The sequence below is a fragment of the Leopardus geoffroyi genome, chromosome D1, assembly GCF_018350155.1.
Source record: "Leopardus geoffroyi isolate Oge1 chromosome D1, O.geoffroyi_Oge1_pat1.0, whole genome shotgun sequence".
NCBI lineage: Eukaryota > Metazoa > Chordata > Mammalia > Carnivora > Felidae > Leopardus > Leopardus geoffroyi.
The window spans coordinates 114,824,434-114,850,045 of record NC_059329.1 but is presented as its reverse complement, the minus strand read 5'-3'; the positions used below and the strand labels follow the sequence as shown (position 1 = coordinate 114,850,045).

General features: G+C 63.2%; 1 protein-coding gene and 1 non-coding gene across 2 annotated transcripts in view; one reads left to right on the top strand and one right to left on the bottom strand.

The window, feature by feature from the left end:
* Nucleotides 1–10,402: 10,402 nt before the first annotated feature.
* Nucleotides 10,403–10,538, bottom strand: LOC123602865. The gene has a single exon (XR_006714620.1). It is a non-coding gene; the product is annotated as a U4 spliceosomal RNA (small nuclear RNA).
* Nucleotides 10,539–13,763: 3,225 nt separating this feature from the next.
* The window catches only part of MUC5B (mucin 5B, oligomeric mucus/gel-forming), a 30,981-nt gene continuing 19,132 nt past the window's right edge, over nucleotides 13,764–25,612 (top strand). The window contains exons 1-22 of the mRNA XM_045486376.1: nucleotides 13,764–14,253; nucleotides 16,374–16,424; nucleotides 16,934–16,984; nucleotides 17,255–17,516; nucleotides 17,642–17,756; nucleotides 17,841–17,931; nucleotides 18,180–18,286; nucleotides 19,059–19,260; nucleotides 19,664–19,789; nucleotides 19,937–20,054; nucleotides 20,153–20,291; nucleotides 20,634–20,744; nucleotides 20,917–20,986; nucleotides 21,390–21,527; nucleotides 21,945–22,109; nucleotides 22,445–22,539; nucleotides 23,515–23,641; nucleotides 23,887–24,142; nucleotides 24,527–24,582; nucleotides 24,677–24,777; nucleotides 24,868–25,019; nucleotides 25,349–25,487. Of these exons, the coding sequence (XP_045342332.1) occupies nucleotides 14,184–14,253; nucleotides 16,374–16,424; nucleotides 16,934–16,984; nucleotides 17,255–17,516; nucleotides 17,642–17,756; nucleotides 17,841–17,931; nucleotides 18,180–18,286; nucleotides 19,059–19,260; nucleotides 19,664–19,789; nucleotides 19,937–20,054; nucleotides 20,153–20,291; nucleotides 20,634–20,744; nucleotides 20,917–20,986; nucleotides 21,390–21,527; nucleotides 21,945–22,109; nucleotides 22,445–22,539; nucleotides 23,515–23,641; nucleotides 23,887–24,142; nucleotides 24,527–24,582; nucleotides 24,677–24,777; nucleotides 24,868–25,019; nucleotides 25,349–25,487 (2,742 nt within the window). The 5' untranslated portion in view covers nucleotides 13,764–14,183. The remainder of the gene's footprint in view (nucleotides 14,254–16,373; nucleotides 16,425–16,933; nucleotides 16,985–17,254; nucleotides 17,517–17,641; nucleotides 17,757–17,840; nucleotides 17,932–18,179; nucleotides 18,287–19,058; nucleotides 19,261–19,663; nucleotides 19,790–19,936; nucleotides 20,055–20,152; nucleotides 20,292–20,633; nucleotides 20,745–20,916; nucleotides 20,987–21,389; nucleotides 21,528–21,944; nucleotides 22,110–22,444; nucleotides 22,540–23,514; nucleotides 23,642–23,886; nucleotides 24,143–24,526; nucleotides 24,583–24,676; nucleotides 24,778–24,867; nucleotides 25,020–25,348; nucleotides 25,488–25,612) is intronic.

The following is a 25,612-nucleotide window of genomic DNA, read 5'->3' as shown; positions in this document are numbered from 1 at the left end:
CGGACGCTGGAGATACAGGGCTGCCTTTGGGGTGCGCCCTTCCGGGTGGGCGAGGTGTCGGGGGACGCCTGTGCGGGACCTGGGCACGCCTCCGCCCAGTGACACAGTGACACAGTGACACGGCCTGTGGACCAGAGGCTGCAGACGACGCGCCCACCTACAACGGAATGGCCAGAAGCCGCCAGGACCACTGCACCCCGGCTCGGCAGAGGGACTCACGACCCCGGACACTGCTGGGAACGTCAGCAGGGCGCCGAGAACGACCGTTCCAGAGGGGGACACGCGGGGCACGGAACAGGACCCCACGAAGGAGCGGAGGCGAGGGCACTGCCCAGGCGCGTGTCTGTGAGTCGTCTGACCCACGTGGCCCAGGCGGAGCTGCCTCGGTGTGGTCTGGGGAGGCGCGTGGCAGACGCGCTGTGTCAGGGCTGCTCCGACGCCTGGTCCAAGCGACAAAGGGCGCAGCGACGTGGGAGCCGGGGTGCACGCTGGCGGGCATAGCACAGCAGCCCCCGCGCGCCGGAGGGGCTCCTGCCCGCTCAGTGGCCTGGCGGGACCGGGCACAGGTGGGCAGGCACACGCATGACTCGGAACAGAGCCACAGGGGAATAAGGCAGAAAGGGCGACTCGAGCGGCTGAGGTGGGAGACTGTGGCGTCCGCGGGTGGGGGTCCCAGTCTGTGCGGCTGCAGGCGTGGCTGAGGGGGGCCAGGACAGGCGGACAGGTGGCCGAGGTGGGCATCGGGGTCAGCGAGGACCGGGCCTCAGCTCTGAGTGAGGGGGCCCTGGGGGTGTGGACAGAAGCGGTCCGGCTCAGCCTTGTCCTTCAGACCCCCGCTGCCGGAAGAAGGGGGAGACCAGCGGGGAGCGAGGCGGGGTCAGACGTAAAGGTGACAGGTCAGCCAATGCACAGGGGGAAGGAGGGCGGCTGAGGGAGGGGCTGGGAGGCGGGAGCTCAACAGTCCCCACCCCCCCTCCCCCACGCTGCCCTTGACCATTAGCTGCCCTGTGAGGATGTCAGGTGGACAGGCGGGTGTGCAGGGCCCGGACAGGGCAGGAAGCAGCCCTTGCTGGGCTGGGAAAGAGGGGGCAGCCCTCCCACTGGGGAGTTGGGACATCACAGGAGTGAATGTAGACAGAAAAGACGGGGGGCGGGGGGTGTGGAGTCAAGGTGGGGAGGGGAGGGGATGGGGAGGGGGGAGGGAAAGGGACAGGAGAGGAAGGGAGGATGGGAAGGGGGAGGGAAGGGTGGGGAGAGGAGGAGAGATGACCAGAGGAGAGGGGATGGGGGAAGGGAGGGGAGGGGAGGGGAGGAGAGGGGAAGGGAGGGGAGAGGAGGGGAGGGGGGCCTCCTGGGTGTCCTCCAGAGACAGGACCTGGTCGCGGGAGAGAGTCCTTTGACCAGATTTAAAATACCAGCCGTGCCCGATGACCGAGGGTGTTGGCGACATAAAGTACGGATTTCTGTCCACGGGGAGAGGGTGACCGAGGGGGGCAGGGCCTGGAGAAGGTGTTGGCTGTGTCCACAACCTGTGTAGTGGTGGCTTTCTCACAGGTCATAAAATTCACCAGTGTCACACCCAGGTTCTTATTTCCTTACAGAATAGAATAAAAATAAATTGTCGGCGATACCGTTATAAAGCCTGCGTGCCTGGTCCTAGAGGAAAATGCATTCCTGAAGGAGGTTCGGGAGTCGAACAGGGGTGAAAGCAAGACCCGCCCAAACCATTAGGCACGTTTCTGATGGCGGTGGGGGGGGGGGCAGCTAATGAGATTGTGATCAGCCCAGGGGCCCAGGACCCCTGCCTGCCCAGTGCCCAGCTCAGGGGCTGGTGGGAGGGTTCCGGGAAGGGTGCCCAGGACAGGTGCACGCTGACGCGGCCCCAGGAGGACAACAGCCCAGGCAAACAGTCTGGGTGGCCCCCTGTGGGGCTCAGGGAAGGCAGTGCCCCTGGCCTCGCTCAATCTGTGCCCCCACCAAGCTCAGGGCTACCTTGTCCCTTGTGAGCACGCAGGTCGCTTGGCCTATGCAGTGACAGAGCGGGTGAGGTGCCCTGGGGCAGCCCGGGTGTCTGGAGTCTGTCCCCGGGTAGTAGCATAGACCTCGCATCCCCTAGGCTTGGTTTTGAGGGTCCCAGGTAGAGCTCAGGGGTGAGGGGGCTTCTGCCCCCCCGGGCGCTCCACCCCCACAGCCACTGGCCGCGGGTCCCAGGGGGCAGCTCCAGCCTCATCTAGTCTCATTTCTGGGGAGGGGCCTGTAGCCCCAGCCTGGACAAGATTCCTCTCGTCCGGCAGCCTTGCTCTGTCCTCAAGTGGGGCTCCCAAGCCTCCACGGGGCCACGAGAGGGCCAGCCAGTGTTTCGTGGAAACCAGCAAGAACCCAGGCCCTGCGGAGAGCAGTGCTGGCAGGGGCCCCGGCCCACGGCGGGTGCAGTCACATTCCCGACACCTCACCCGCGTGGTGGGAACGCGCCTGGCTCGTGGAGCCAGCTGAGCTCCCGCCGGGACTCCGCCTGCCGGCCCAGGGTCATCACAGACGGCTGTCCCTGGCGGTGTCCTCGCCTCTCCACTCCGGGCATCGGGGAAATGGAGTCTCTCCAGCAACAGCTGGGCTGGTTTCGCAGCTCCGATCCTGGAGAAGCAGGCGCACGGCTCATTTGTCTGCGCACAAATGATGTGGGCGCACATCACACGCCCGCACAGTCCCTGCGTGACATGCGGATGTGGACACAAGTGGGGGCACCGCAGCCCTGGGGACAGCAGAAGCCCCTCCTCCAGAGGGCCCTTCCTGGGCACAGGGGCGTGGCCCTGACCCTCACCCAGAAACGCACAGGTCCGGCTTACTGCGCGTGCCCCCGGGGGCCTTCCTGTGCACCTGCCTCCCCACCCCACCAACCCCTGCCCCCGCCAGGAGCTAGGTTCACGGTTCAGAGTTAAGTTCACCGACCACCGACCTGGGGGCAGTTCTAACTCCAGCCTGTGTGGTCTCATGGCCCAAGCACTGGGATGTAGTCTCGTGTCCCCAGGAGCAGCCTGGACGGTCACCCCTAGTGTGTTTGCCGCGTGCCTACTTACCGATAGTCAGCTGTGTCCTGTACGTCAGGATGCAGCGGGGCGGGGGGACACAGAACCCAAGCGAGAAGACACCCAGGAACGACCGCTGATGGCCTCCCCCGGAAAATGCAACCGGGGGAAGCCGGGGCTTCTGGACCGTTCTGGGAGCCGCACCCTCTAAGAGGGATGGATCCCAGAGAGGGGTTGTGCTCTGCCACCCAGCCTCTCCAGTCCTGGGGCCTGAGCCAGGACAAGGCTGGACACACCCCCAGTCGCCTCTCCTGGCTACTCGTCACTGCTGGGTCTCTGCCGCTGGTGGGGTGGGCGGAGGGGGGGCCGGTCAGCGGGAGGGCCTGGGTGTGGATGCCCGGCCGCCCCAGTCACCCAGACCGACGCCTCTCTCCGCACGTCACGCACGTCACGGGGGACATGGCCCCAGGCTGTGTGGGCTGCATCTGGGCCCCTCTGCCAATCTTGTGGCTGTGAGTCAACACTGGGGTTCCTGGAGGGAAGGGAGGGTCTGTTTGCTGGTCGACACTTGCTAATCTCTGCCTTCCACTGGGACACCGGGGCCCCTTCTGCTGTGTTAATCCTGAGCAAACCAGGCTCCGTGGCTTGCCTCTGACCTTCTCTTCTGTCCACACCTGCCCTGCCCGCGCTGGGGCCACGCTGGGCCAAGCCTGCCCCCGCCCCCACCTCAGCAGGTTCCAGAATCTCCCTGCTGCTGCTTCTCTCCCGTCCAGGGCTGCGGGCAAGGAGAAGGGAGAGGGAAGGTGGGGAGGGGGAGGCACCTGCCCCGGGAGGCAGGGCCCCCGGAACCGAGGGCCCGTGCACGCACATCTGACGCCTCCTTGGGCTGGCTCTGCCCTCGAGATGCAGTGGCTGCCCCTCCCCTGTCCCGTTTCCTGCTCCCCCACTGCTTCCCTTCCCCTCTGCTGCTCAGAAAGGAGCTTTCTGGAGAACATTTTATTTTGATGTGGTTTCAAGGTTAAGGGTAAGCTGTACAGATAGCAGAAAGAGCTCCTGTCTGCCTTTATCCAGATTCAGGGATGTCTGCACCTCAGTCTCTCGGCTTTGCTGTTTCCTCTCGTGTGTGCGTGCACTTGCCCACCGTCTGTATCCACGTGTGTTTTCTAAGCCACACGGGTTTGAGAAGCATGGCCTCCGCCCCTCCATAGGTGGGTGGGTGTCTCCTAGAGACAGGCCAGGGGTCGCCCTCAGCAGAGCCAGCAGGGGCACGCCGCACCCTCTAAACCAGGGCCCTCTGTGGTCTGGAGCCGGTCATGGTCGTCATGGCCGCACATTCTCCAGGATTCGATCCAGGACCACAGGTCCTCAGCCTTTCTCTGTGTTCCTTGACCATGGCCTTTTCGAGGGGTGCAGGCTGGTTATGTCAGACGGCACCCCAAATCTGGGTCTGTGTGCAGCTTCCTCCCCCAGGATGGAAAAGTAACAGTAAAGCTGTGCCCTTGGGGCATGGCTTCTGGAGGCACCCAATGTTGGGCAGAACCATCGCTGGGATGGATGTCCACCTGCATCACTGGGCTCAGGGTGTGTGGGCCAGGTCTCTCCACTGGAAGCCACCCATGTTCCCTGGAACTGGGAAGGGTCTGATGGGCGGAGCTGGGGGGCCCTTAGAGAGCTGGGCGCCAGCCCGCCTCTCTAATCCCTCCCGCTCTCCTTAGTTGGCATTCCGATGCGGGGAGACCTTCCTCTTCTTTCCCATTTGTTTATCTTTCCTTGATTCATCTATATCAGTAAAAGCTCATGAACTTCTATTTGTGGTGTGAATCTACTTAAAAATAGAAACCCATCAGGAAAAGAGGGGGCTGGGAAGCTCTAAGCTTCTGTTCCCCACAGACACACTGGCACAAACAAGGACGGGGTGAGCCAACTTTGCCACAGCTCGAGACCGTCAGAGGAGTGCAGGAACCAAGCTAGTGTCCCATCAAGAAAGGGCCGTCTTCAAAATGATAGGAAATCTTTGGGGCATTTTTTCCCATCCTTGCCCCACCTCCACCCCAGTGCAGTGGTAGTTTTGGCCTTGGCCTGGCAGCCCAGTTTCCCATTATTCCTCCCCCAAAACCAGAAGGAGCGGAGAATGCCTTGTCTGCAAATTATTGTGTACGTCTGTTCTAACCTGTCTGGTGGGTACCTGAAGGGCTGACACAAGGTGCTCATCTCCGTTTTGCTTAACTTGGGACCTGGGTGGCCAAAGCAGGAGGCACAGCTCTTGTAAGCCTCTAGGTGACCACAGACCCACAGATTCCTGGAGCAAGGGGTCACAGGTGGAGACACGCAGTGGTCCACCTTCAGCCTGCACCGATTCGAGTGGGGCTCTTCGGGAAATCAGGACGTGAAAGCAGCTATGTGCAAATGGGAGTTTGGAAAGCCACATCCTTGTTCAGGCGAGAGCCCCAGGCTCAGAGCAAGCCTGCCCGAGTGCTGAAGACCCGTCCCAGCACAGAGCCAGGCTGTAAGACTGCAGAAGCTTGAGACAGTTGAAAAAACTCTACCAGAGCATGAGCTGAACACGAACTAAAGGAGCAGAGACTTCAGTGGTCACACCAGGCAAGGAACAGTCTTTGTAAAAATGTTTGGACAAGTCTCAAAACAAATGGACGGGACAGCCTTCAACAACAATGAAAGGAAGCAAGGAAATAAGGAAGGAGGAAAAGAGAAGAGAGGAGAAGAAAAGGCAGAGAAAAAAACCCAGCAAACACTGGAGGAGGCGGAGGTTCTAATTTCCAGAGCTACCATAATCATAATAGTCACGTCCCCAGTTTTCAACGAAACTCACAAGGCTCACAAAGAAGACATGGCCATTAAAAGGAACAAAATCATCCCCGAGGAAGATTTACTGGACAAAGACTTTGGGACAGCTGTGTTAGGTGTGCTCGGAGGGCAAAGGGGACCCCAGATGGGAAACAAAAGGCAATCAGGAAACCGATGCACGCCCAGAATGAGAATGTCGACAAAGAGATAAAAACCGTTATTAAGAAACCAGACAGGAATTCTGGAGCTGAAACGTACAACAACTGAAGTGAGGAATTTTCTAGAAGGAAAGAGTGAGAAGTGCGCGTGCAGGAGGGACCCTGGGCTGACATACGCACGGTGAGTGACCCAGGAGAGAAGAGAAAGGGGCAGAAATGTTGGAAGGAATAAAAGTGAAAACTCCCAAGAAGCACGACAATCTCCAAGTAGGATCAACTCCGAGAGATCGACACCGACACACATCGTAATCAGACCGCTGAGAGATGGAGAGATGATCCTGGAAGGACCGGACAGAAGCATCTTGGCACGTGCATGTTCTCTCCACCGAGAGACTGTCGGCTGACCTCCCACCAGAAATCTCAGGAGACAGAAGGGAGTCGATGGTGGATTTGAAAGTCCTGGAAGAAACAGCAGCCAGCCACGAATTCTCTCTGGGAGAGCTGCTGTCCTTCGAAAACGAGGGAGAGATTAAGACATTTCCAGAGAAACAGAAGCTGAGGGAGAGCCTTATTACAAGACCTGCTTTACAAGGAGTACGGAAAGGAGCCCCTCGGGCTGCAGTGAGGGACACTAGACGGCAAATCAAAGCTGTACGAGGGAGTGAAGGTCTCCTGTACAGCTAAGCATGTGGGCAAATATAGAAGTCAATGTTACTATAATTTCTGTTTGCCCCTCCACTTTTAATTTTCTACGGGATTTAAAAGACAAACGCATGAAAACCACAAATCCGTGTTGCTGGGCGTCCACGGTAGCAGCCGTGACTTGTCACCACAGCAGCACAAGGAGCGTGTATACCGGAAGTTCGGTCGGCAGCAGGCCCACGTGGGCTACGGAAGCCTGGGGTGTTGGGTGGCCCCACGAGCAGCACAAAGACGCCCATGGAATAGACACCAAAGGAAATGAGAAGGGAATCAAAAGCCATCACTACCGAAAACCAACGAAGCACAAAAGAAGGCAGTCACGGGGGGAACAAAGAACCAGAAGACGCACAGGAGGTGAACAGTAAGCGGGTGGAGGAAAGTCCGTCCTTGTCAGTACTCACTGCACATGTGCACAGGTTGATTTAATCAGGGTTGATTTATGAAACCCCCGCCAGGGGCATCTGGTGGCTCCGTTGGCGAAGCATCTGACTTTGGCTCAGGTCACAAACTCACAGTTTGTGGGTTCGAGCCCTGCGTCGGGCTCTGTGCTGACAGCTCGGAGCCTGGAGCCTGCTTCCGATTCTGTGTCTCCTTCTCTCTCTCTCTCTGTGCCTCTCTCTCTCCCTCCCTCCCTCTCCGTCTCTCTCTCTCCCTTTCTCTCAAAGACAAATAAACATTAAAAAAATTAAATAGTTAGGAATGCAAGCTGGTGCAGCCACTCTGGAAAACAGCATGGAGGCTCCTCAAAAAACTAAAAATAGAACTCCCTACGACCCAGCAATTTCACTACTAGGTATTTACCCAAGGGAAACAGGTGTGCTGTTTCGAAGGGACACAGGCACCCCCATGTTTATAGCAGCGCTATCGACAATAGCCAAAGTATGGAAAGAGCCCAAATGTCCACCGACGGATGAATGGATCAAGAAGATGTATATACATACAAGGGAGTATTACTCGGCAATCAAAAAGAATGAAATCTTGCCATTTGCAACTACGTGGATGGAACTAGACGGTATTATGCTAAACGAAATTAAGCCGAGAAAGACAAATATCATATGACTTCACTCATATGAGGACTTTAAGAGACAAAACAGATGAACGTAAGTGAAGGGAAGCAAAAATAATATAAAAACAGGGAGGGGGCAAAACAGAAGAGACTCATAAATATGGAGAACAAACTGAGGGCTATGGGAGGGGTTGTGGGAGGGGGGATGGGCTAAATGGGGGATGGGCACTAAGGAACCTACTCCTGAAATCATTGTTGCACTATATGCTAACTAATTTGGATGTAAATTAACAAATAAATAAATTAAACAAACAAACAAACAAACAAACAAACAAAGAAAAACACAATCCAAGGGCACCTGGCTGGGCCAGTCGGTAAAGCACACAGGTCTTGATCTCGGGGTCCTGAGTTCAAGCCCCACGTTGGGTGTAGAGATTACTTAAAAATCAAATAAAACAAAAAACAAAAATAAAAGTGAATAAGAACCACAACCCAACTACACGCTGTCTGTAAGACACTTGCGTCAGAGCTAAGGTTACAGACAGGTTACGTGTGAAAGCTTAGAAAAATATCTTCCGTGCAAATGGTAACCAGGAGAGAGCTAGGGCGGCCGCATCAGCACCTCATAAACTAGACTTTAAATTCCAAACGGTTAGAAGAGTCGGAGAAGGATATTATGGGTAAAGAGTCAATTCAGCGAGAAAATGCCGCAATTACAAACCAAACCTCACGGACGCAACCACGCGCAGAGAGGCGGAGAGGCCCAGGTGACAGTCGGAGGCTCCCGCCCTGCGCTCCCGGGACGGCAGAAGAGCCAGGCGGAGGGCTAAGAAGGAAACGGAACTGGCACCCACCATGACCCCGTTACCCCCGCCCCACACGCGGACACTCGCTAGGGCCGAAGATACGTGTGCCCCCAGTTCACACAGAACGTCCTCCCGCCTAAACTGTCCCTGATGCTCCAAACAGGTTTGAATACGTTCAAAAATATTACAATCATGCGGGCTCTTTTTTCCCGACTACAAAGGGGCTAAGCTACAGACCGGTAATGGGAGAAAAGTGTAACGTTCACAAATACGTGCAAGTTAACACGGTCTCAAGCAACCAGCGGGTGAAAGGAGAGATCAGGGGGCACCGGGAGACCAATGAACACGGAAACACAACAGGCCAGACTGTGAGTCTCGGCGAGGGGGCGCCAAGGGGCACGTGCCCAGGTGTGACGCCGGCCGGGGGAGACCCCGGGTCCATTACCGAGCGCACACCTCACGGCCCCAGAAATAGGAGGGAGCTCGCGGAGGGAAGGCGGCGATAACGGTTCGAGCAGGGATAAATGAGGCAGAGGCAGCAGAGAAAACCAGCGAAACCAAAAGTCCGGTCTGAAAAGACCAGCAGACAGACCGCGAGCTGGGTGGACGGAGAACTGGCGGGAAGCCGCGAATGGCTAAAACCGACCGTGGAAGGGGCGTTACTATTGATTTCACAGACACGAGTGCGATCGTAAAGAATGCCATGAGCAATTTTGGTCGCATGGGATAGACTGGAAGAGAAGGACAAAGTCCTAGAAACGCACGATCTAACAAAACCGACCCATAAAACACGGGGACCCGTGGTCAGCGGGGAGCGTGAGTCAGTAATCACGGCCCTCCCCGCCAAGAAAGTCTCAGGACAAGAAGGCCTCACTGGGGAGGCCGAACTAACACCGATACTTCTCGGACTCTTCCGGAAAACTGCAGAGGGGGAACAGCTCGGACGTCACCGTGAGGCCATCGTTCCCCTGACACCAAAGCCAGACAAAGACAGAAGAAAGGAAGGAAAACAACAACACAGGCTGGTGTCTGTCACGAAGACTGGTGCAAACGATCCTCAGCAAAACACTAGCAGAGCAACTGAGACGCGTATTAGAGAGTTAGACACTGTGACCAGGTGGGGTTTATTCCCTGGATACAAGAACAGTGCGGCTTCCACAAATCAGCCAGTCACCCCATTCATGGAATGGGGGCCACATGATCATCTCGACTGATGCAGAAAAAGAATTTGCCAGAATTCAAGACCCTTTCAGAATACACACGCTCAACCACGCAGGATTAGACGACAACTATGTCACGGTAAAGGGGACATACGGCAAGCGCCCGGCTCACGTCCTTCCCGGTGGCGAAAGACGGGAGCTTTGCCTCTCGGATCGGGGGCAGAGATGTCGGCCCTTACCACTCCCGCTCAGCAGGGCCCCGGAGGCTCTGGCCAGGGCCACCAGGCAAGAAAGAGAAACACAAGGGGCCTGGATTGAAAGGGGAAAAGACAAACTATCCCTGGTCACAGATGACATGATCGTACACATAGAAAACTCTGAGAACTCCACCGAAAACCCGTTCGAGCTTCTGCGGTCTGCACATGCGCCCCCCAAGTCCACGTGTTGAAATCCTAACCCCAAGAGGTGACGGTGTCAGCAGGTGGCTGGGTCATGCGGGTGGGGCCTGCAGGAAGGGGGGCCGTGCCGTCGTGGGAGAGCCCCCACGGAGCCCCCTGACCCCTCGTCGGCAGTCTGCACCCCAGGAGAGAGCCCTCCTTGTGCACTGTTGGTGGAGATGGCGGAAGGCTGTAGTTATTACGTAGTTTGGCGATTCCTTACAGAGTTAAACACAGAACGATGAAGTGACTCGCAAGGCCGCTCCCAGGCGCTCCCCCAAAGGAGCCGGAAGCAAGGACTCGACCCGCGCTCACGGCAGTCAGAAGGTAGCCCCATGTCCATCCACAGGTGACCGCGTAAGAAAACGCGACGTATTCACTTAGCAATAATCGCGCCTCGGATAAACCTCATTGGCTACGATACTGCCACTGCGCAAAGCTAAACGCGACGGACGTATTCAAACGGTGGGATGTTACGGGGCTTTCAAAAGGTAGGGGATTCTGACACCTGCCAGCACGCGGAGCCTTGCAGACACGAAGCTCAGCAAACGGGCCAGACCCAGAAGGATAAGTGGTGCAGACTGCACTCGCTTGGGCCCTGAATCGCCACATCCAAGACAGAGAGCAGACAGCGGGCGCCAGGGGCCGGGGCGGTGGGGTGGGGTGGGAGTTGCGTGACGGACAGAGTCTCTTACAGGAAAGACTAAAGGTGATGGAGAGGGGGGTGGGGACGGCTGCGCCCCGCCCCACACAGAGCTGTCACTCTCTCTTGGCCCCTCCAAGGCCCCTATTACTGCCCCACGTGGTGTTCTTTTTGTCCCAGCGGAATCCCCAGTGCCCAGGGCAGTACCACCCTGGGGCTCAGAATTTGCTAGAAGGAAGGAAGGAAGGAGGGAAGGAGGGAGGGAAGGAGGGAGGGAGGGAGGGAGGGAGAGAGGACACGGGCAAGGAAAGCGATCTCTGTGAAGACCAGGAAAAAGCAAGAGGAGAGGTTGAGGGCTCGTAGACTCCCCCCAAGGCAGGGTGGCAGGAAGGGGCACGGTCCTTCTCACAGTGGGGGTGGCTCCGGGGACCAGGATGCCCATCCCCCCCACAGCCACCCCCCACCCCCAACGCCGTGACTTGCCCTCCTGACCAGCAACCAGTCACCAGCTGGGTGGCCACGGCCACCTCTCTGTATCCCAAATGCCCAGCCCGGGGCCGGGGAGCTCGGTAATGTCTGTCGATGGACAAGCCGGAGGTCTGGGGGGCCGTGGTGGCCCAACGCGTCCTCCACCTGCTCTTTCTGGAGCAGGCTGACACCCTGAGTCTCGCTGGAAATACCCTGAGTGCACTGGGAGCAGGGACAAGGCCCAGCCATCCCAAGGCCCAGGAGAGAGTGGCTTGTCACCCACGTGCGGGGTCTGGGGTGCTTCCCGGCCCGGGCCCGCTCCCCACCTGGATCACCCAGCCTAGGGCTGTCAGGTTCTAGCCTGTTAGTCACAGCACTGGGCCCCTTAGCTATGGGGTGTAGACCAGGGCTGCCGGGACCCCCACGCTTCCCATCCGTTGTGGCCACACAGGGAGGTCTGGGGACCAGGAGACAGCAGGTGTAAAAGGCCCCACTCCCAGGCCAATCCAGGGTGGGCTCTGAGCAGACCTAGAACCAGCCATGCCTGTGACTCCCCAGGGCCATGCCCCAATCCTCCTGGACCCTCCTCCTCGGTGCCCCGACTGGAGCCGGGCACACCACCAGACTCAGTAAATGCCTGAGGCTTGATGCGTCCTGGGGCCCTCGTCCTCGGTCTGCACTGTGGGCGGCTGGGGAGGGGTGAGCTCACACACCCCTGTGTGCCCACCAAGCCCTTGAGCGACGTGCACCAGGCTGCGGGGCCGGGCTGGGGCAGTCGGCCTCTGGGTTCCGCACGGCCCCGTGGGGTCCGTGGGCGGGGAGAGGCCCTGCGAGCCCGAGGATGGACAGGCTCCCGGCGTGGCCCCTGGGGGAGCCCTCCCGAGCCCCAGGAGGCCTGTCCTTCCCGGCAGCCCGCTCCCCTTCCTTGTCTTCTGTCCTCGGCTCTCTCAAGTGTGAACAGGTAAACTGGTTGAGCAAACAGGCTGGGCTCCGAGGCACTGCATCCGGGATGTCTCAATCCCCACCCGCCTCTGCCCAGAGGACGGTGCTCGTGGGGAAGGACCAGGGCGGTATCCGGGCCACGCCGGCAGCCGGGTCTCCGCCTCGCTGGTCCGGTGCAATTCCCGAGTGCCTACTGTGTGCCAGCTGTGAACGGTGGGTGAGGCCCGTGCCTGCATGAAGCCCTCCTTCCGAGACGACAGACATGAAGCCCTAAATAACTTACATTCGGGTCCCGAGTCCAAGGTGGCCCGGGTTGCTCACGTGTGTGGGGGGTGAGGACCGCCCCGCACGGGGCTCACGGGGGCCCTCTGAAGGCTGCAGGGTGCTAGCTGAGTCGGGGGTGGGGGGCCGAGGATGTGCCAGCAGGGCACGGACTGAGAGGGGGACTCGGGGGAGCAGAGGGGGTCGGGCCACGAGGGTTCAGGCTGCGGGAGCCCCGGAGGTTGGCAGGGCCGTGCACGCAAGCGGGCACCATGCCAGGCCCGACTGCAGGAGCTCTGATGTCAGGAAACTGCACCCTGCAGGTACAGGGGGTGCGCCCTGCTCTGGAGATGCCAGCAGCCAAATGAAAAGCAGATCCCGGGACCTCCGAGGCGAGCCTGAAGACATGCGCAGCCCGGGCAGCGGGGCTCAGCCGTGCTGAGGGGTGGCGGCCGGGCGCATGGTTGAGAGCTTTGAAGACAGCTTGCCCGCTGCTCCCAGCAGCTCTGCGTCTATGAATTAACCCCGAAAAGGCAGGTGCAGAGGACACAGGGCGCACCTCGCTGCTCACCACCCAAACCAGTGGGGAAGCCGCCCCCACCCGCAGGGGCCCTGTGCTCCCCACCGGGGGCCTCAGACGCGCTCAGGCTTGGGGTGAGGATGCCCAGAGTAAGACGCCTGGAGTGTGAGTCAGAGGGGACTGCGTGCCAGGCGAGCTGTTCACCGACCAGGGGAGAGGTTATCGTGTGACCCCCCCCCCGCCCCCGCAGCCCAGCCACACCAGCTGGGGAGCGGGGCCTTCGTGGCTCCCAGTCGGGGCAGTCCTGGGGTTGAGACACCAGCCCCTGGTGTCCCATCAGCCCTGCTGGGGGCCCTCCAGGGGCACATCGGCGTGTGCGCGCATCGGCCGGGGCGCAGCCTGCCCTCAGGGGAGGGTCCTGGCGTGTCAGGGACCTGGGGAACAGTAGCTTCCTTTGTGCCACCCCGCCTCAGGTCACCGAGCCAGCCTCAGGAGCGAGGTGAGGGTCAGACATGCCAGGGCAGGTGCCGGGCAAGAGCCAGCCTGGGTGTCCACTCTGTTCCTCCTGAAATCTGAACTTGGTGACGGAGATGTGCAGGGGGCACTGGTGAGCATGGCCAAGGTCTCTGGGCACGGAGTCTCCCCCACCCCCAAGCTCTGCGGACCAGGGGCCCCACCCTCCACGTGCAGCTGACCCCAGCCCAGCTGAGCAGGAGCCCCAGGCCCCCAGCGATGACAGCCTCACGTCGCTCCCCACTCCTCAGGGACCTGCGGGCAGCGCCCCGGGCCAGTGCCCCAGGCTGCCCGATGGCGGAGGCCTCGTCCCCTTCAGTCCCGCCTCTCAGCCTCAGCCAGGCTCCGGGGCCGGGGGGCTCAACATGGGGACTGAGTGTGTGGGCGTGCTGACCACCTCCCCACTGCGTGAGTGAGGCAGGACCAGGGAGGCCCAGGCGGCCGGCCCCTCTCCGATTCTCAGAAGCTGTGGGGTGGGATGGGGGGGGGGGCAGGGGTCCTGTGAATCTGGGGCCCACAGCCACAAATCCTTCCTCCTCCAGGCCTTTTTCCTGCCTCGGCCCCTCCCCAAGAGCAAACACACGTGGCCGGCTCGGGGGAAAGGACGGAGCCCTGCGTTGCCCAGGAGCTGGGCTTGGGGCCAAGACTTCTTGCTATATAAGCCCCGGGGCCCCCAGGGAGCGAGCACCGGGGCCCTCTGCCTCTCTGCCACCGGCCCGCCGCTGTGCCAGCCCCCAGGATGGGTGCCCCGAGCGGGTGCCCGGCGCTGGCCTGGGCCCTTGTGGCCCTGCTCTCGGTGCAGAGGACAGGTAAGACCGAAGACCGGCTCCCTCTCTGCCGCAGACAGGCCACCGCCCGGGGTTTCTCCTGCCTGAAATGGGCAGGGCGGCCCCCGCCCCGTGTGTCCTCAGTGGGGCCCCCAGGCTCTCGGTCTGCACCCAGGAGAAGCTGGGTCCCCTGGGCAAACCACCAAGAGGGTCTGGGGGTGCGGGCCGGGTGAGGGGCCCAAGGCTGGCACCTCTCGGGTCCCTGTGAGGGCGACAGCCGTCAGGGTAGCTCCTGGAGCGGCTCCAAAATCCCTCCTCAAATCAGGGTTGGAACAGCTGACAGGTGATGGGCCCGCGGACCCACGTCAGCCACTTCGCACCTCACCTGCCGCGAGGCTCTTCCCAGCCCGCCTCTCCTCTGCCTCTCCTCTGCCTCTCCTCTGCCGTAGGCCCGGGCTCTCAGCATCAGGGGGAAGCACCCGCAGCCCTAATACTTTCTGTCAATATGAAAGATACGGCCTCAGGGGCTGCCTGGGTGACGCCCGGCAGGGCTGGCCTGGAGCCCCGGCCACCGCGGCCCCGGCCCTGAGCTCTGCTCCCGCAAGGCCTCCTCCCTGGGGGGTCCGGGCAGATGGACACCGGCCTGAGCTCTCTCCATCTGTGGTGGGGCGGGGGGGGGGGGTGCTGGTGTCCCAGAGCCCCTGCCCCAAGCCGCCTCCCAGCAGGGCTGGGAGGTGGGGACTTCCCCGCAGCAGCTCCCGCTGGGCGGCCAGGTACCCCAGCCTGCTGTGCTCTTCGGGTGCCTGTCTGCTGGTTTGCACAGCCGGGGCCCCTACTCAGCCGGCTCCTCCGGGCTCCTCTGGGCCGCGCTGGCCTCAGACCAGGTGCCCGGACACTGGGCCTCCCCAGCGAGCCGCCTCAGCCTCCACCCGCTCCTCTCTGGGGGGCCGATCCCATTAGGGGCAGGCAAAAGAGGTCTGAGATGAGGGGGCTCACTCAGAGGGTGCGCTGTCGACCACGGCATTGGTGGGGGGGGGCAGTTGGCAGTGGGCATTTTCCTGGCTGGGCAACGGAGCCCGGGTCTCGTGAGGCCACTGGCCCCGAGTGGAGCCACTTCTCGTAGAAACCGGCCCAGGACGGGGATGGGGGTGCAGGGTTCACTGCACCTGCGGGAAAACCCCTGGTTCCTGACTATGGGGAGCGGCCCGTGGGGCAGGGGTGGACAGAGGCAGCAGCTGCGGGAGGGGCCTTCCGAAGGAAAGCTCGTCGCCCCGCCAGTGCCCGTGGCTTGCGTGCGTCCGAGGTCCCCGCTGGGAAGGACGGACAGGAAGCTGTGGCGGTGGCCTCACCCGACCCCTTGCCGCGCTGGCCCCACCAGGGACACGGGGACGTCGGGGGCCCGACACCCACTCCCCGACAAGGCTCAGTGTTAGGCCGAGCGTGCAGACCCCCGGCAGACGGAAGGAAGCAGTCCAGGGCCCGTGCGGAGGGGTGCCCCAGCCTGAGCCCGGCAGAGGGGCCAGGGAGGGCTCCCCGCTGCTCCCCAAGGCAGCGAGGGGCTGTGGGGGCCGGGCCGCTGGGGGCGAGCACCTGGGCATAGCCGTGGTCGGGCCGACGGAGGAAGCCCTGCCTGCAGGCGGTGGGCACACAGGCCACCCGGGCAGCCATCCCGGGACCCAGGCCTCCAGGCCCGCCCCCACCATGGTGGATGGTTCTAGCTCGAATCTCACTCTGGTCTTGGGTTTCTGCTAAGTCACGCCCAGAAGCCTCCCTGACTGCGTGTGTCCTTCTCCCCAACAAAACTGGTCTTTGTCCTTCTCCAGGGGACTCCTGGGATGGGGCCGAACCCTCTTCTAGGGTGGCCAGGGTCAACGGGCCAACGCCTTTTCCTGATTCCATTCTCCCGCCCTGAGCCAGCAGCTGCCGGGTCACGGCCAAATGAGGCAGCACTCTGCATTCGTAGATGGGGAGAGCGGGAGTCAGGGCAAGGCCACCAGACGCAGCTCCCCGCGGGAACCCCCATCCCTGCGGAGGCCACGACAGCTACCACGTAGAGTGGTGGGGAGGCTAGACCCTGTCACGTGGCCACCACACTGAAGCCTCCCCAGGAAGGGATGGCAAATGTCCAGCTTCTCACTGACTCCCGTCCCCTTTCCCTGCAGAGACCCAGGGCAGCACGGAGCCTGCTGTGAACAGTCGGAGGGTGGACGTCGGTATGCGGCCTGGGTTCTGGGCGCCGAGGCCACCCGAGCAAACAGAAGGGGCTGGGCTCGGGGTGGGCCGGGGATCTGGACAGGGGAGGGGGGACAGACCCCTTTCTACAGGAGCCACATGTCACACAGAGACCCTCCTGGATCCCACCTGCCCACAAGAAGGGATTGCAGAGGGGATGGGCCAAAGAAAGCTAAGGCACAGAGCAGAGAGGTCAAAATGCTCACACACATGCACACACGGTCATGTACTTGGACACGTGCGCGCGCGTGCGCACACACACACACACACACACACACACACACACAGTAAAGCCCAGGCCAGCAGTGTGTCCTGGGTGGATGGGAGGGTCCAGGAGGGGACAGCCCTAGTTCTGGGGCTCCCTGGGCTGAGTCGGGGCGGCTGCTGCCCTAGGCCGGCCTGTGAGGAGGATAGAGGTCCCGGGAAGGAGTGTCCCGGGCCATTCCCTGCCTGGCCACATTTCTAGCGTAACCCAGCCCTCACTCTGCAGCTCGGAGCATGACCATCATCCCGCCCATCACCGTCTTCCCCACCATGAGCTGTGAGTGGATGCTGCCCACTGCTGACGGGGTGGGGTCTTGCCCCTCTGGGGGCTGACGCCGGGGTGGTATGGGCAGCTGGATGGCCTTGGACCTGGCTGGGAGTGCTCCCTGTGGGCAGTTGTGGGGGCCGACCCCGGATGCTGGGGCAGGGCTCTCAGCCCTCCTGGCTGCCCTCCGAGCTCCCCGTCCCCAACCCGGAAAAGGCCACCCGTGGGCGGCTGGGCGAGGCCTGTGGCACCTGCCGGGGCCTCACCACGCTCTCCCCACAGCCCTGAACGCCGCGCACAACGGGCGGGTGTGCAGCACCTGGGGCGACTTCCACTATAAGACCTTCGACGGGGACGTCTTCCGCTTCCCGGGCCTGTGCAACTACGTCCTCTCCATGCACTGCGGGGCCGCCTACGAGGACTTCAATGTCCAGGTCCGCCGCGGCCTGGCCGGCTCCAGGCCTACCATCACCCACATCATCCTCAAGACCCAGGGGCTGGTGCTGGAGGCCTCCAACGGGTCGATCCTCATCAACGGGCAGCGGTGAGCCTGGTCCGGGCTGGGGAAGGGCCAGGTCTCTGGGGCGGGTTCTGGACTCAGGGCTGCTGGGGGGCGCCGCACCCTGCTGCGCACCCTGGCCCTGGGACGACCAGAAATTTCCACCCCAGGGAGGAGCTGCCCTACAGCCGCGCTGGCGTCCTGGTAGAGGAGAGCAGTGTCTACATCAAGGTTGACGTCCGGCTGGTGCTAACCTTCCTGTGGAACAGAGAGGAAGCCGCCCTGGTGAGGACGCCCCCACCTGTCCGCCCCCCTCCCCAACTGGGGACAGCCTCCCAGAGGCTGGAGCTGCCTCTCTTCTGCCCCCAGCTGGAGCTGGACCCCAAGTACGCCAACCAGACGTGTGGTCTGTGTGGGGACTTCAACGGACTCCGGGCGGTCAACGAGTTCTATGCCCATAGTGAGTGCCCCCTGGGGCAGCAGGAAGCTGAGGGCTGGCTTGTCCTGAGGAGGCCTGGAGGGGGCAGCCTTGGGGTGGCCTTACCCAGGCTCTGGGTGGAGAGCAAATCGGGGTGGGGGCAATACTCAAGCCAGCGATGCCCCAGAGAGGTTTCAGGTGCCCTGGGCACGGGCAGGGGTCCCCAGGCAGCCATCCCCCGCACTGGCCCCACGGTCCCTCAGCACCCTGACCCCAGCATCTCTCCACAGACGCCAGGCTGACCCCTCTCCAGTTTGGAAATCTCCAGAAGCTGGATGGGCCCACAGAGCAATGCCAGGACCCCCTACCTTCCCCCGCCAACAACTGCACGGATAGGGTGAGCGTCTCTCTGGGGCCCGGCCTGCCCCCAGCCCCTGCTCCCCCAGGGTGTGGCGGCAGCCAGGACGGTCATCTCAGGCTTCCTGGGCTGGGCCCTGAGGCATCCGGGCAGAGGGTCTCCAAGCCCTGGGGTGGCAGGGGACACGGCTTCCACCTCGGAGACACCGTCTGAGCTTCCACCTACCAAACGAATGTTCTCCGTGTGGGGGCTGTGGGCCACACGTGTGCCCATCCGTGTATGCGAATACGTGTCCACACATAGGCGGTCCGTGGTGGGCACTTAGGAGCCCAGCTGAAGAAGCCCCACACGGGAGCGGGGAGGCCTCCACGGGTAGAAGCGGCCTAGAAGCTCCAGGAGGCCCAAACCAACAGAATCTCCCTCAGAGCCTCAAGTCAGGATGTGGAGCCCAGGCCCAGCCGGCTGGCGGGCAGGGGCAGGGGTGCTGGGGAAAGAAAAGGGGTTCATCAGTGGGCACACAGGTGCCCTTGTTTCCCACTTCTCTTTGCATCGCACCTTTCCTGGGTGCTCACACCATGGGCAGATGTGGCCTGGAGCCCTGAGTGGGTGGGTGGAGTCCACGGTCCCGGGTCACTCCCAGAGCCAAGCCGAGCCCTGCACCCAGCAAGTTCACTGTGGTTAAAGAGAAGGACGGGTGGGTGGACGGACAGCTGGAGAGATGAAAGGAACCTCAAGGCGGGGAAGGGGCCCCCTGGCCTGGACCCCCCACAAGCGCTGAGGGTGGAGGGTGCCACACCCCTGTGCTCCCCAGGAGGGCATCTGCCACCGCACCCTGTGGGGCCCGGCCTTCTCGGAGTGCAACACGCTGGTGGACCCTGCCGTGTACGTGGCCGCCTGCACCCAGGATCTGTGCCGCTGCCCGGACTGCCCGTGTGCCACCTTCGCCGAGTACTCCCGCCAGTGTGCCCATGCAGGGGGACAGCCCCAGAACTGGAGGGGCCCTGACCTCTGCCGTGAGTGCCCCCTGGCCGGGGCCAGCACCAGGCCCCACGCCCACACTGGGTCCCGGTGGGGAGGGGGCGAGGGACAGGACATCTGGCATCTGGCTGGGGACCCAGGGCAAGTGGAGTCATTTGGGGGTCCTACAGCGAGAGGGTGGGCAGGGGGACAGAAGGGAGTGTGGGGGGCCCAGAGGGAGGACCCGGCCTTGGTACAGCCCAGGTGGGCACAGGAGGGCCGCCTCACCCAGAAGACAGTGGGAGCTAGGAGCAGGGAGGCCCAGCCTCCCAAGACGAGGGGCTCCCCGGCTCAGCTGTGACCTCGGGGGGCCCTTGACGACACGGGAAAGGTTGGGAGCAGCCGCCTGCCCCGCGCCCGGGGGGCTTTCCGGGGCCCAAGCGCTGCCTCCCCCCACAGCCTGGACCTGCCCCCTCAACACACAGCAGCGGGAATGCGGCTCGCCCTGCGCGGACACCTGCTCCAACCCGGAGCGCTCCCAGCTCTGCGAGGACCACTGTGTGGATGGCTGCTTCTGCCCCCCAGGCAGGTCCTCCTGGCCCTCGGGGACTGTCCCCCAGCCAGGCCCTCTGCCCCCAACCGCCCCCTCCCCCCCGCCGGCTGCCTCCAGTCACTGTGTTGCCAACACCCGACCCAGCCCGCTCACAACCCCCTGCCCCCCGCTGTCCGCAGGCACGGTGCTGGATGACGTCACCCACACGGGCTGCCTGCCCCTAGAACAGTGTCCATGCACCCACGGCGGCCACGCCTACGCCCCGGGGGCCTCCTTCACCACCAGCTGCAGCTCCTGGTACGCCTCCTGGCTGCCCCTGCCCTTGGTGGGGGTGCATGGGAGGGGATCTACCTCCCCCACGCCACGCTTCCTCTGTTCATGGCCTCCCTTCCCAGCACCTGCTCTGGGGGGCTGTGGCAATGCCAGAACCTTCCGTGCCCTGGCACCTGCTCCGTCCAGGGCGGGTCCCACATCTCCACCTACGATGAGAGACTCTACGATGTGCATGGGGACTGCAGCTACGTCCTGTCCAAGGTACGGTCCCAGTCCCCACCTGCTGGGCCTGTCCTGGGACTCTCAGGCCTCCCGGCCCCTGGGAAGGGTCCAGTGATGGCCATCAGAGTAGGTGAAGCCCCCCCTTGGTCCCCTCCTGGGGTCCCATCCCCAAAGGGAAGCCCCTAGGCTCACATTCGCGGGGCCAAGGGGCTCCCAGGCCCCGAGACGAGCTGCCTGCCTGGAGGTGGCCACAGGGGCCAGCCTCCGCCCCACACGCACGGTCCTGGGAACAGGGGCACCACACACGAACACGCAGCCCCCTCCCTGCCCGCGCTCGGGAGTGGCCGACCCCCAGCGCCCTGGTGGGCCTTGCCCTGTCAGAAATGTGCAGGCAACGGCTTCACTGTGCTGGCCGAGCTGCGGAAATGTGGCCTGACGGACAACGAGAACTGCCTCAAAATGGTGACGCTCAGCATGAACGGCGGGGACACGGTGGGTGAGGGTCCCGCTGGGAAAGGGGGTGGGGACAGGGTGGAGGTCTTGGTCTGACGTTAGGGGCCAGGGGTCCCCTCCCGGCTCTGGCTCTGCTGGGCTGGCCCCTGGGGAGTGCTCTCCGGCGGGGCAGGCTCCTCTCCCAGCTGACCTGGCCGCTTCCTCTCACCAGATCATCCAGATCCAGGCCAGCGGCGGGGTATTCATGAACTCCGTGCAGATGCGGCTGCCCGTGTCAGCAGGTACGCGGTCTGGGACAGCCGGGCCGCACTGCAGCCAGGTGGTCTGCTCCCAAGGCTGGTTCTCTGTGGCCCGGGGCAGTTCCGGAATATCCCATGGATGGTTTCTCATCTGCACGTGGGATGTCAATGCTCCCCCCCTCGGCTACCGTGGGGACCGGGGCCGAACACACTTGGGGCGAAGCCTCTCGGGGATCACGAGCGGTCACTGCCAATACCACCTGCAGAGGAGCTCCGCCCACCCCTGGGTCCTGGAGCGGTGGCGCGGGCCCACCAGATGCCTGGATCCTCCCAGTCCATCCCTAGGGGACCCTCCCTGCTTCCTGGCTGTCCCAGGAGCAAGGGGGCTCCGTCTGGCCAGGCCTGGCCCCCACGCAGACTCTGACTCCGCCCCACCCCCCGGCAGCCAACATCACCATCTTCAGGCCTACGTCCTTCTTCATCCTGGTGCACACGGGCCTCGGGCTGCAGCTGCAGGTTCAGCTGGTGCCCCTCATGCAGGTGTTCCTCACGCTGGACCCCTCCTATCACGGACAGATGTGCGGTGAGGCTCCGCCAACGGGCCGGGAGGGGGCTGGTGCCCGGACTCGGCTCCAGGCCGCGGGCAGGACGGGAAGAGTCTGGCAGGAGGTGAAAGTTGGGAGGCGGCTGCTCCCAGGGCACAGTGGAGACTCCTGCACCGGCCGAGGGCACCCCGAATGTGATGTGTGGCCCTAGGGAGGGCACTTGGGGGGATGGAGAGCAAGCCGTGTTGCCCTTCCGAGGTCAGGCTTTGCACAGCAGCTGATCCCCATCGGGGCTCACCGACGGATGGCTCTGGAACCACTCCTGGGATGGGGGTTCGGGGCTGGTCCACCGTGTGGTGGTTTCTAGAGGAGAGCAGGAGCCAGGGAGCAAGGCCCCCCCGGATGGCCAGGCTGGACGCCCTGCTAATGCCCCATCCCTGGGCCCCGGCCCCCAGGCCTGTGCGGGAACTTCAACCAGAACCAGGCCGATGACTTCCGGACCCTCAGCGGCGTGGTGGAGGGCACGGCCGCCGCCTTCGCCAACACCTGGAAGACCCAGGCCGCCTGCCCCAACGTCAAGAACAGCTTCGAGGACCCCTGCTCCCTCAGCGTGGAGAACGGTACTCCCACCCCCCGGGGGCCCTCCGTGGACGAGGGCTGGGCTGGGAGCCAAGACCTCCCATCTCACCAGCCCCTGGGGGACCCCTGGTGTCCGGGTGTGCATGGCCTGGGGTGAAATCGGGCAGGCCAGAGTGCTCAGAGCCTGTCTCGAGGAGGAGCACCTTCCTGCCCCCTCAGCACGGTGGGCAAGCCCCAAATCCCAGCTCAGCTCTCTGGGGGCCGTGGGGCCCCCCAGGGCCTGTGTGCAGGAGCGCAGGCAGCCTGAGGGGGCGGGTGAAGGGGAGGAGGTGTGTGGGTGCCGGCCAGCCAGCCTCCCCTCGCACCCTTGTCCCAGAGAACTACGCCCAGCACTGGTGCTCCCTGCTGACCGACCCTGCCGGAGCCTTCTCGCCCTGTCACTCTGTCCTCAACCCTGCACCCTTCCACTCGGTGAGACCCCTGCCCCACCTGGAGCCGCCCCCTACCCCTTAGCCTCCCCTTGGTGGTCCCCTATCTCGAGGACCACTCACAGCATGGTGGGCTGGTCGGTCAGTCCTACCCGGGGCTGCCCGGGGCTTTAAGCACCATCACTGTCGGGGTGTTTGTGGCCACGGACCAGCTCACTAAAAACTAGAAATATTGATTCTGTTCCGGTCCTAGAAGCCAGAAGCCCCAAATCAAGCTGTGGGCAGGGCCATGTTCCTTCCTAAGGCTGCAGAGAAGGTCCTTCCTGCCTCTCCCAGCTTCTCGGGGCTCCAGGGGTCCCTGGGCTTGTGGCCACGTCACCCCAACCTCTGCCTCCCTGGTCCCATGGCCTTGGCCCCTCCCCTGTGTCTGTGTCCAAATGTCCTCTTTAAGGACACCAGTCATGCTGGATCGGGGACCATCCCCATGACCTCGTCTTAATAACATCTGCAAAGACCCTGTTTGCAATGAGCTCATTTTCTCAGGCCCCGTGGGTTAGGGTTTCCACGTATCCTTCACAACACTTGGCTCATGGGCCACTTTCCCAGAAGCTCAAAGCCCTAAAATGCACCATCAGGAGCATCTCCAGGTGGAAAGCCCAGGTCCACCTCGGCCCATTCTGGGGATGGCGCCCTCTTCACCCCACCTGTGGCCCCCACACGCAGCACAACCCGTGACGTACGTGGGATGCGGCTGACCCTGGCCCTGTCCTGTGGCGCTCCCTCCTGACCCTGACCGCAGCCTGGTCTCACGCCTTCTTGCTGCCCCCTGACCGGGCCTCTGCAGTCGCTTAGCGTGCGGTGTGCCCCTCCTGGGGGCCGCTTTCCGCCCATCTGTGCCAAGGGGCCGCCTTGGGGTGGACCTCCCGGTCCAGGCAGGGGTCCCAGGAAGAATCCACGGGAAGAGGAGGGGCCTTGGTGGGCTGGGGTTCCTGACGGTCCCCAATGGCCCCGTCCCCAGCACTGCATGTTCGACACGTGCAACTGTCAGAAGAGCGAGGACTGTCTGTGTGCGGCCCTGTCCTCCTACGTGCACGCCTGTGCCGCCAAGGGGGTGCTGCTCAGAGGCTGGAGGGACGGCGTGTGCAGTGAGTGTCCCTGAGCCACTCTGGCTGCACCAGGTGGGGGCAGGGGGGCTGGGGATCCTGGGGGCAGCCACCCCCCACCCACATGTTCTCAGCCAGAGCTTCTGGCTTCCTCGGTCGGGCCAACCAAGGACCGTGTGGACCCACGATCCCTGGGTGTCAGAGGGGAAACTGAGTCTTGGGCTGCTTAAACACCAGTTTGGAGGGGGCCATCCAGCCACTGACTTGAGCGCTGCCCCTGCCCCCAGCCAAGTATGTGAGCAGCTGCCCCAAGTCCCAGAACTACAGCTATGTGGTGGCCGGCTGCCAGCCCACCTGCCGCGCTCTGAGCCAGGTCGACGTCACCTGCGGCGTCACCTTCGTGCCTGTGGACGGCTGCATCTGCCCCTCGGGCACCTTCCTGGATGACTCGGGTGCCTGCGTGTCCGCTGAGGCCTGTCCCTGCTACTTCCGTGGCTCTGCAGTGGCCCCGGGGGAGGTGGTGCATGACGACAGCGTGGTGTGGTAAGGGGCCAGCTGGGCCCATTCCCCCCCCCCCCCCCACCACATCACTGTGCCCCATCCCAGGAGAGCGAGGGTCTCGTCACCCTGTTTCACACGCAAAGATGTCTGGGTGTCTCCCAGAGGATTTTGAAACACAAAGGTGCTCCCTGGGGAGGGAAGTTTGCCCCTCCCCCACACCCCTTAGTCCTGCTGTAAAGAGGTAGCCCTCCCTTGGCCTCCAGAGGGTTCTGAGGGTCCAGGGCCCAGGGAGGGCGTGTGCATTGCACAGGACGGTTTTCTCTCCGCGCCGGGGGAGGGGTGCCCCCAGCCGGGCAGAGATCTGGGTGAGGTCTGTGGGGTGGCGGGTGGGCAGGGGGTCCAGAGAGGGTCGTCCGTCTCTCACAGCTCGTGCGTGGGTGGGAAGCTGAGTTGCCTGGGAGCAGCGGAGCACAGGAGCTCAGGTACGGCCTCTGGGCAGCGCCCCGAGGGAGGGGCTTCCGCGGGCCCCGGGTGGGGGGAGGGGCCCCTCCCAGCCCAGCCCCGCCTCCTCCGCAGGGTGCGCGGCCCCCATGGTGTACCTGGACTGCCGCAACGTCTCCGCCGGCGCGCCCGGGGCCGAGTGTCTCAGGAGCTGCCACACGCTGGACGTGGACTGTGTGAGTGGCCGGGAGGGCACGGCGAGGGCGCTGCCCGAGGGCGTCCCCGGGCACAGCGGGTGACCGGCACTGACCTGTGCCGGTCCACAGTTCAGCACTCACTGCGTGTCCGGCTGCGTCTGCCCCCCGGGGCTGGTGTCGGACGGGAGCGGAGGCTGCGTGGCGGAGGAGGACTGTCCTTGTCTGCACAACGAGGCCGCCTACAAGCCCGGGGAGACCATCAGGGTCGACTGTAACACCTGGTAGGTCGGGGCTACTCCGCAGGGGGCGGGGCAGGGCCGAGGCCTGACATTGCCCCCGCCCCCGGGAAAGCCCTGGGCTGTGCCCTTCGTCCTTGGAAGGTGCCCCAGGGGCCAGGCCTAGCCGTGGCCGGCCGGTCAGAGCCGACGCCCGGGGCTCCGGCCCCGCCGCACTCCAGGCGCCAAGGGCTTCAGAAGCCGAGAGACAGGAGGGCCGCAGGCAGGCAGGTGGCAGGCGGCGACTGCCTGAGCTCGCCGCGTCACTTAACCCCTCCGGAGAGTGGGGCGGGGCGGCCCCCGTGACCTGGCCGTCGCCTGCCCTCGCCTCGCAGCACGTGCAGGAGCCGCAGGTGGGAATGCAGCAGCAAGGCCTGCCTGGGCACCTGCGTGGCCTACGGGGACGGCCACTTCATCACCTTCGATGGCGAGCGCTACAGCTTTGAAGGAAGTTGCGAGTACACGCTGGCGCAGGTACGCCTGGCCCCCTCTTTGCCCCCGCCTACCCGGCCTCCTAGCCCCGCCCCTCGCCCCGGCCACGCCCCCACTCGTCCTCCTCGTCCCACCCTCCTCGCCCTCGCCCCTCTCCCCCCTCCTCA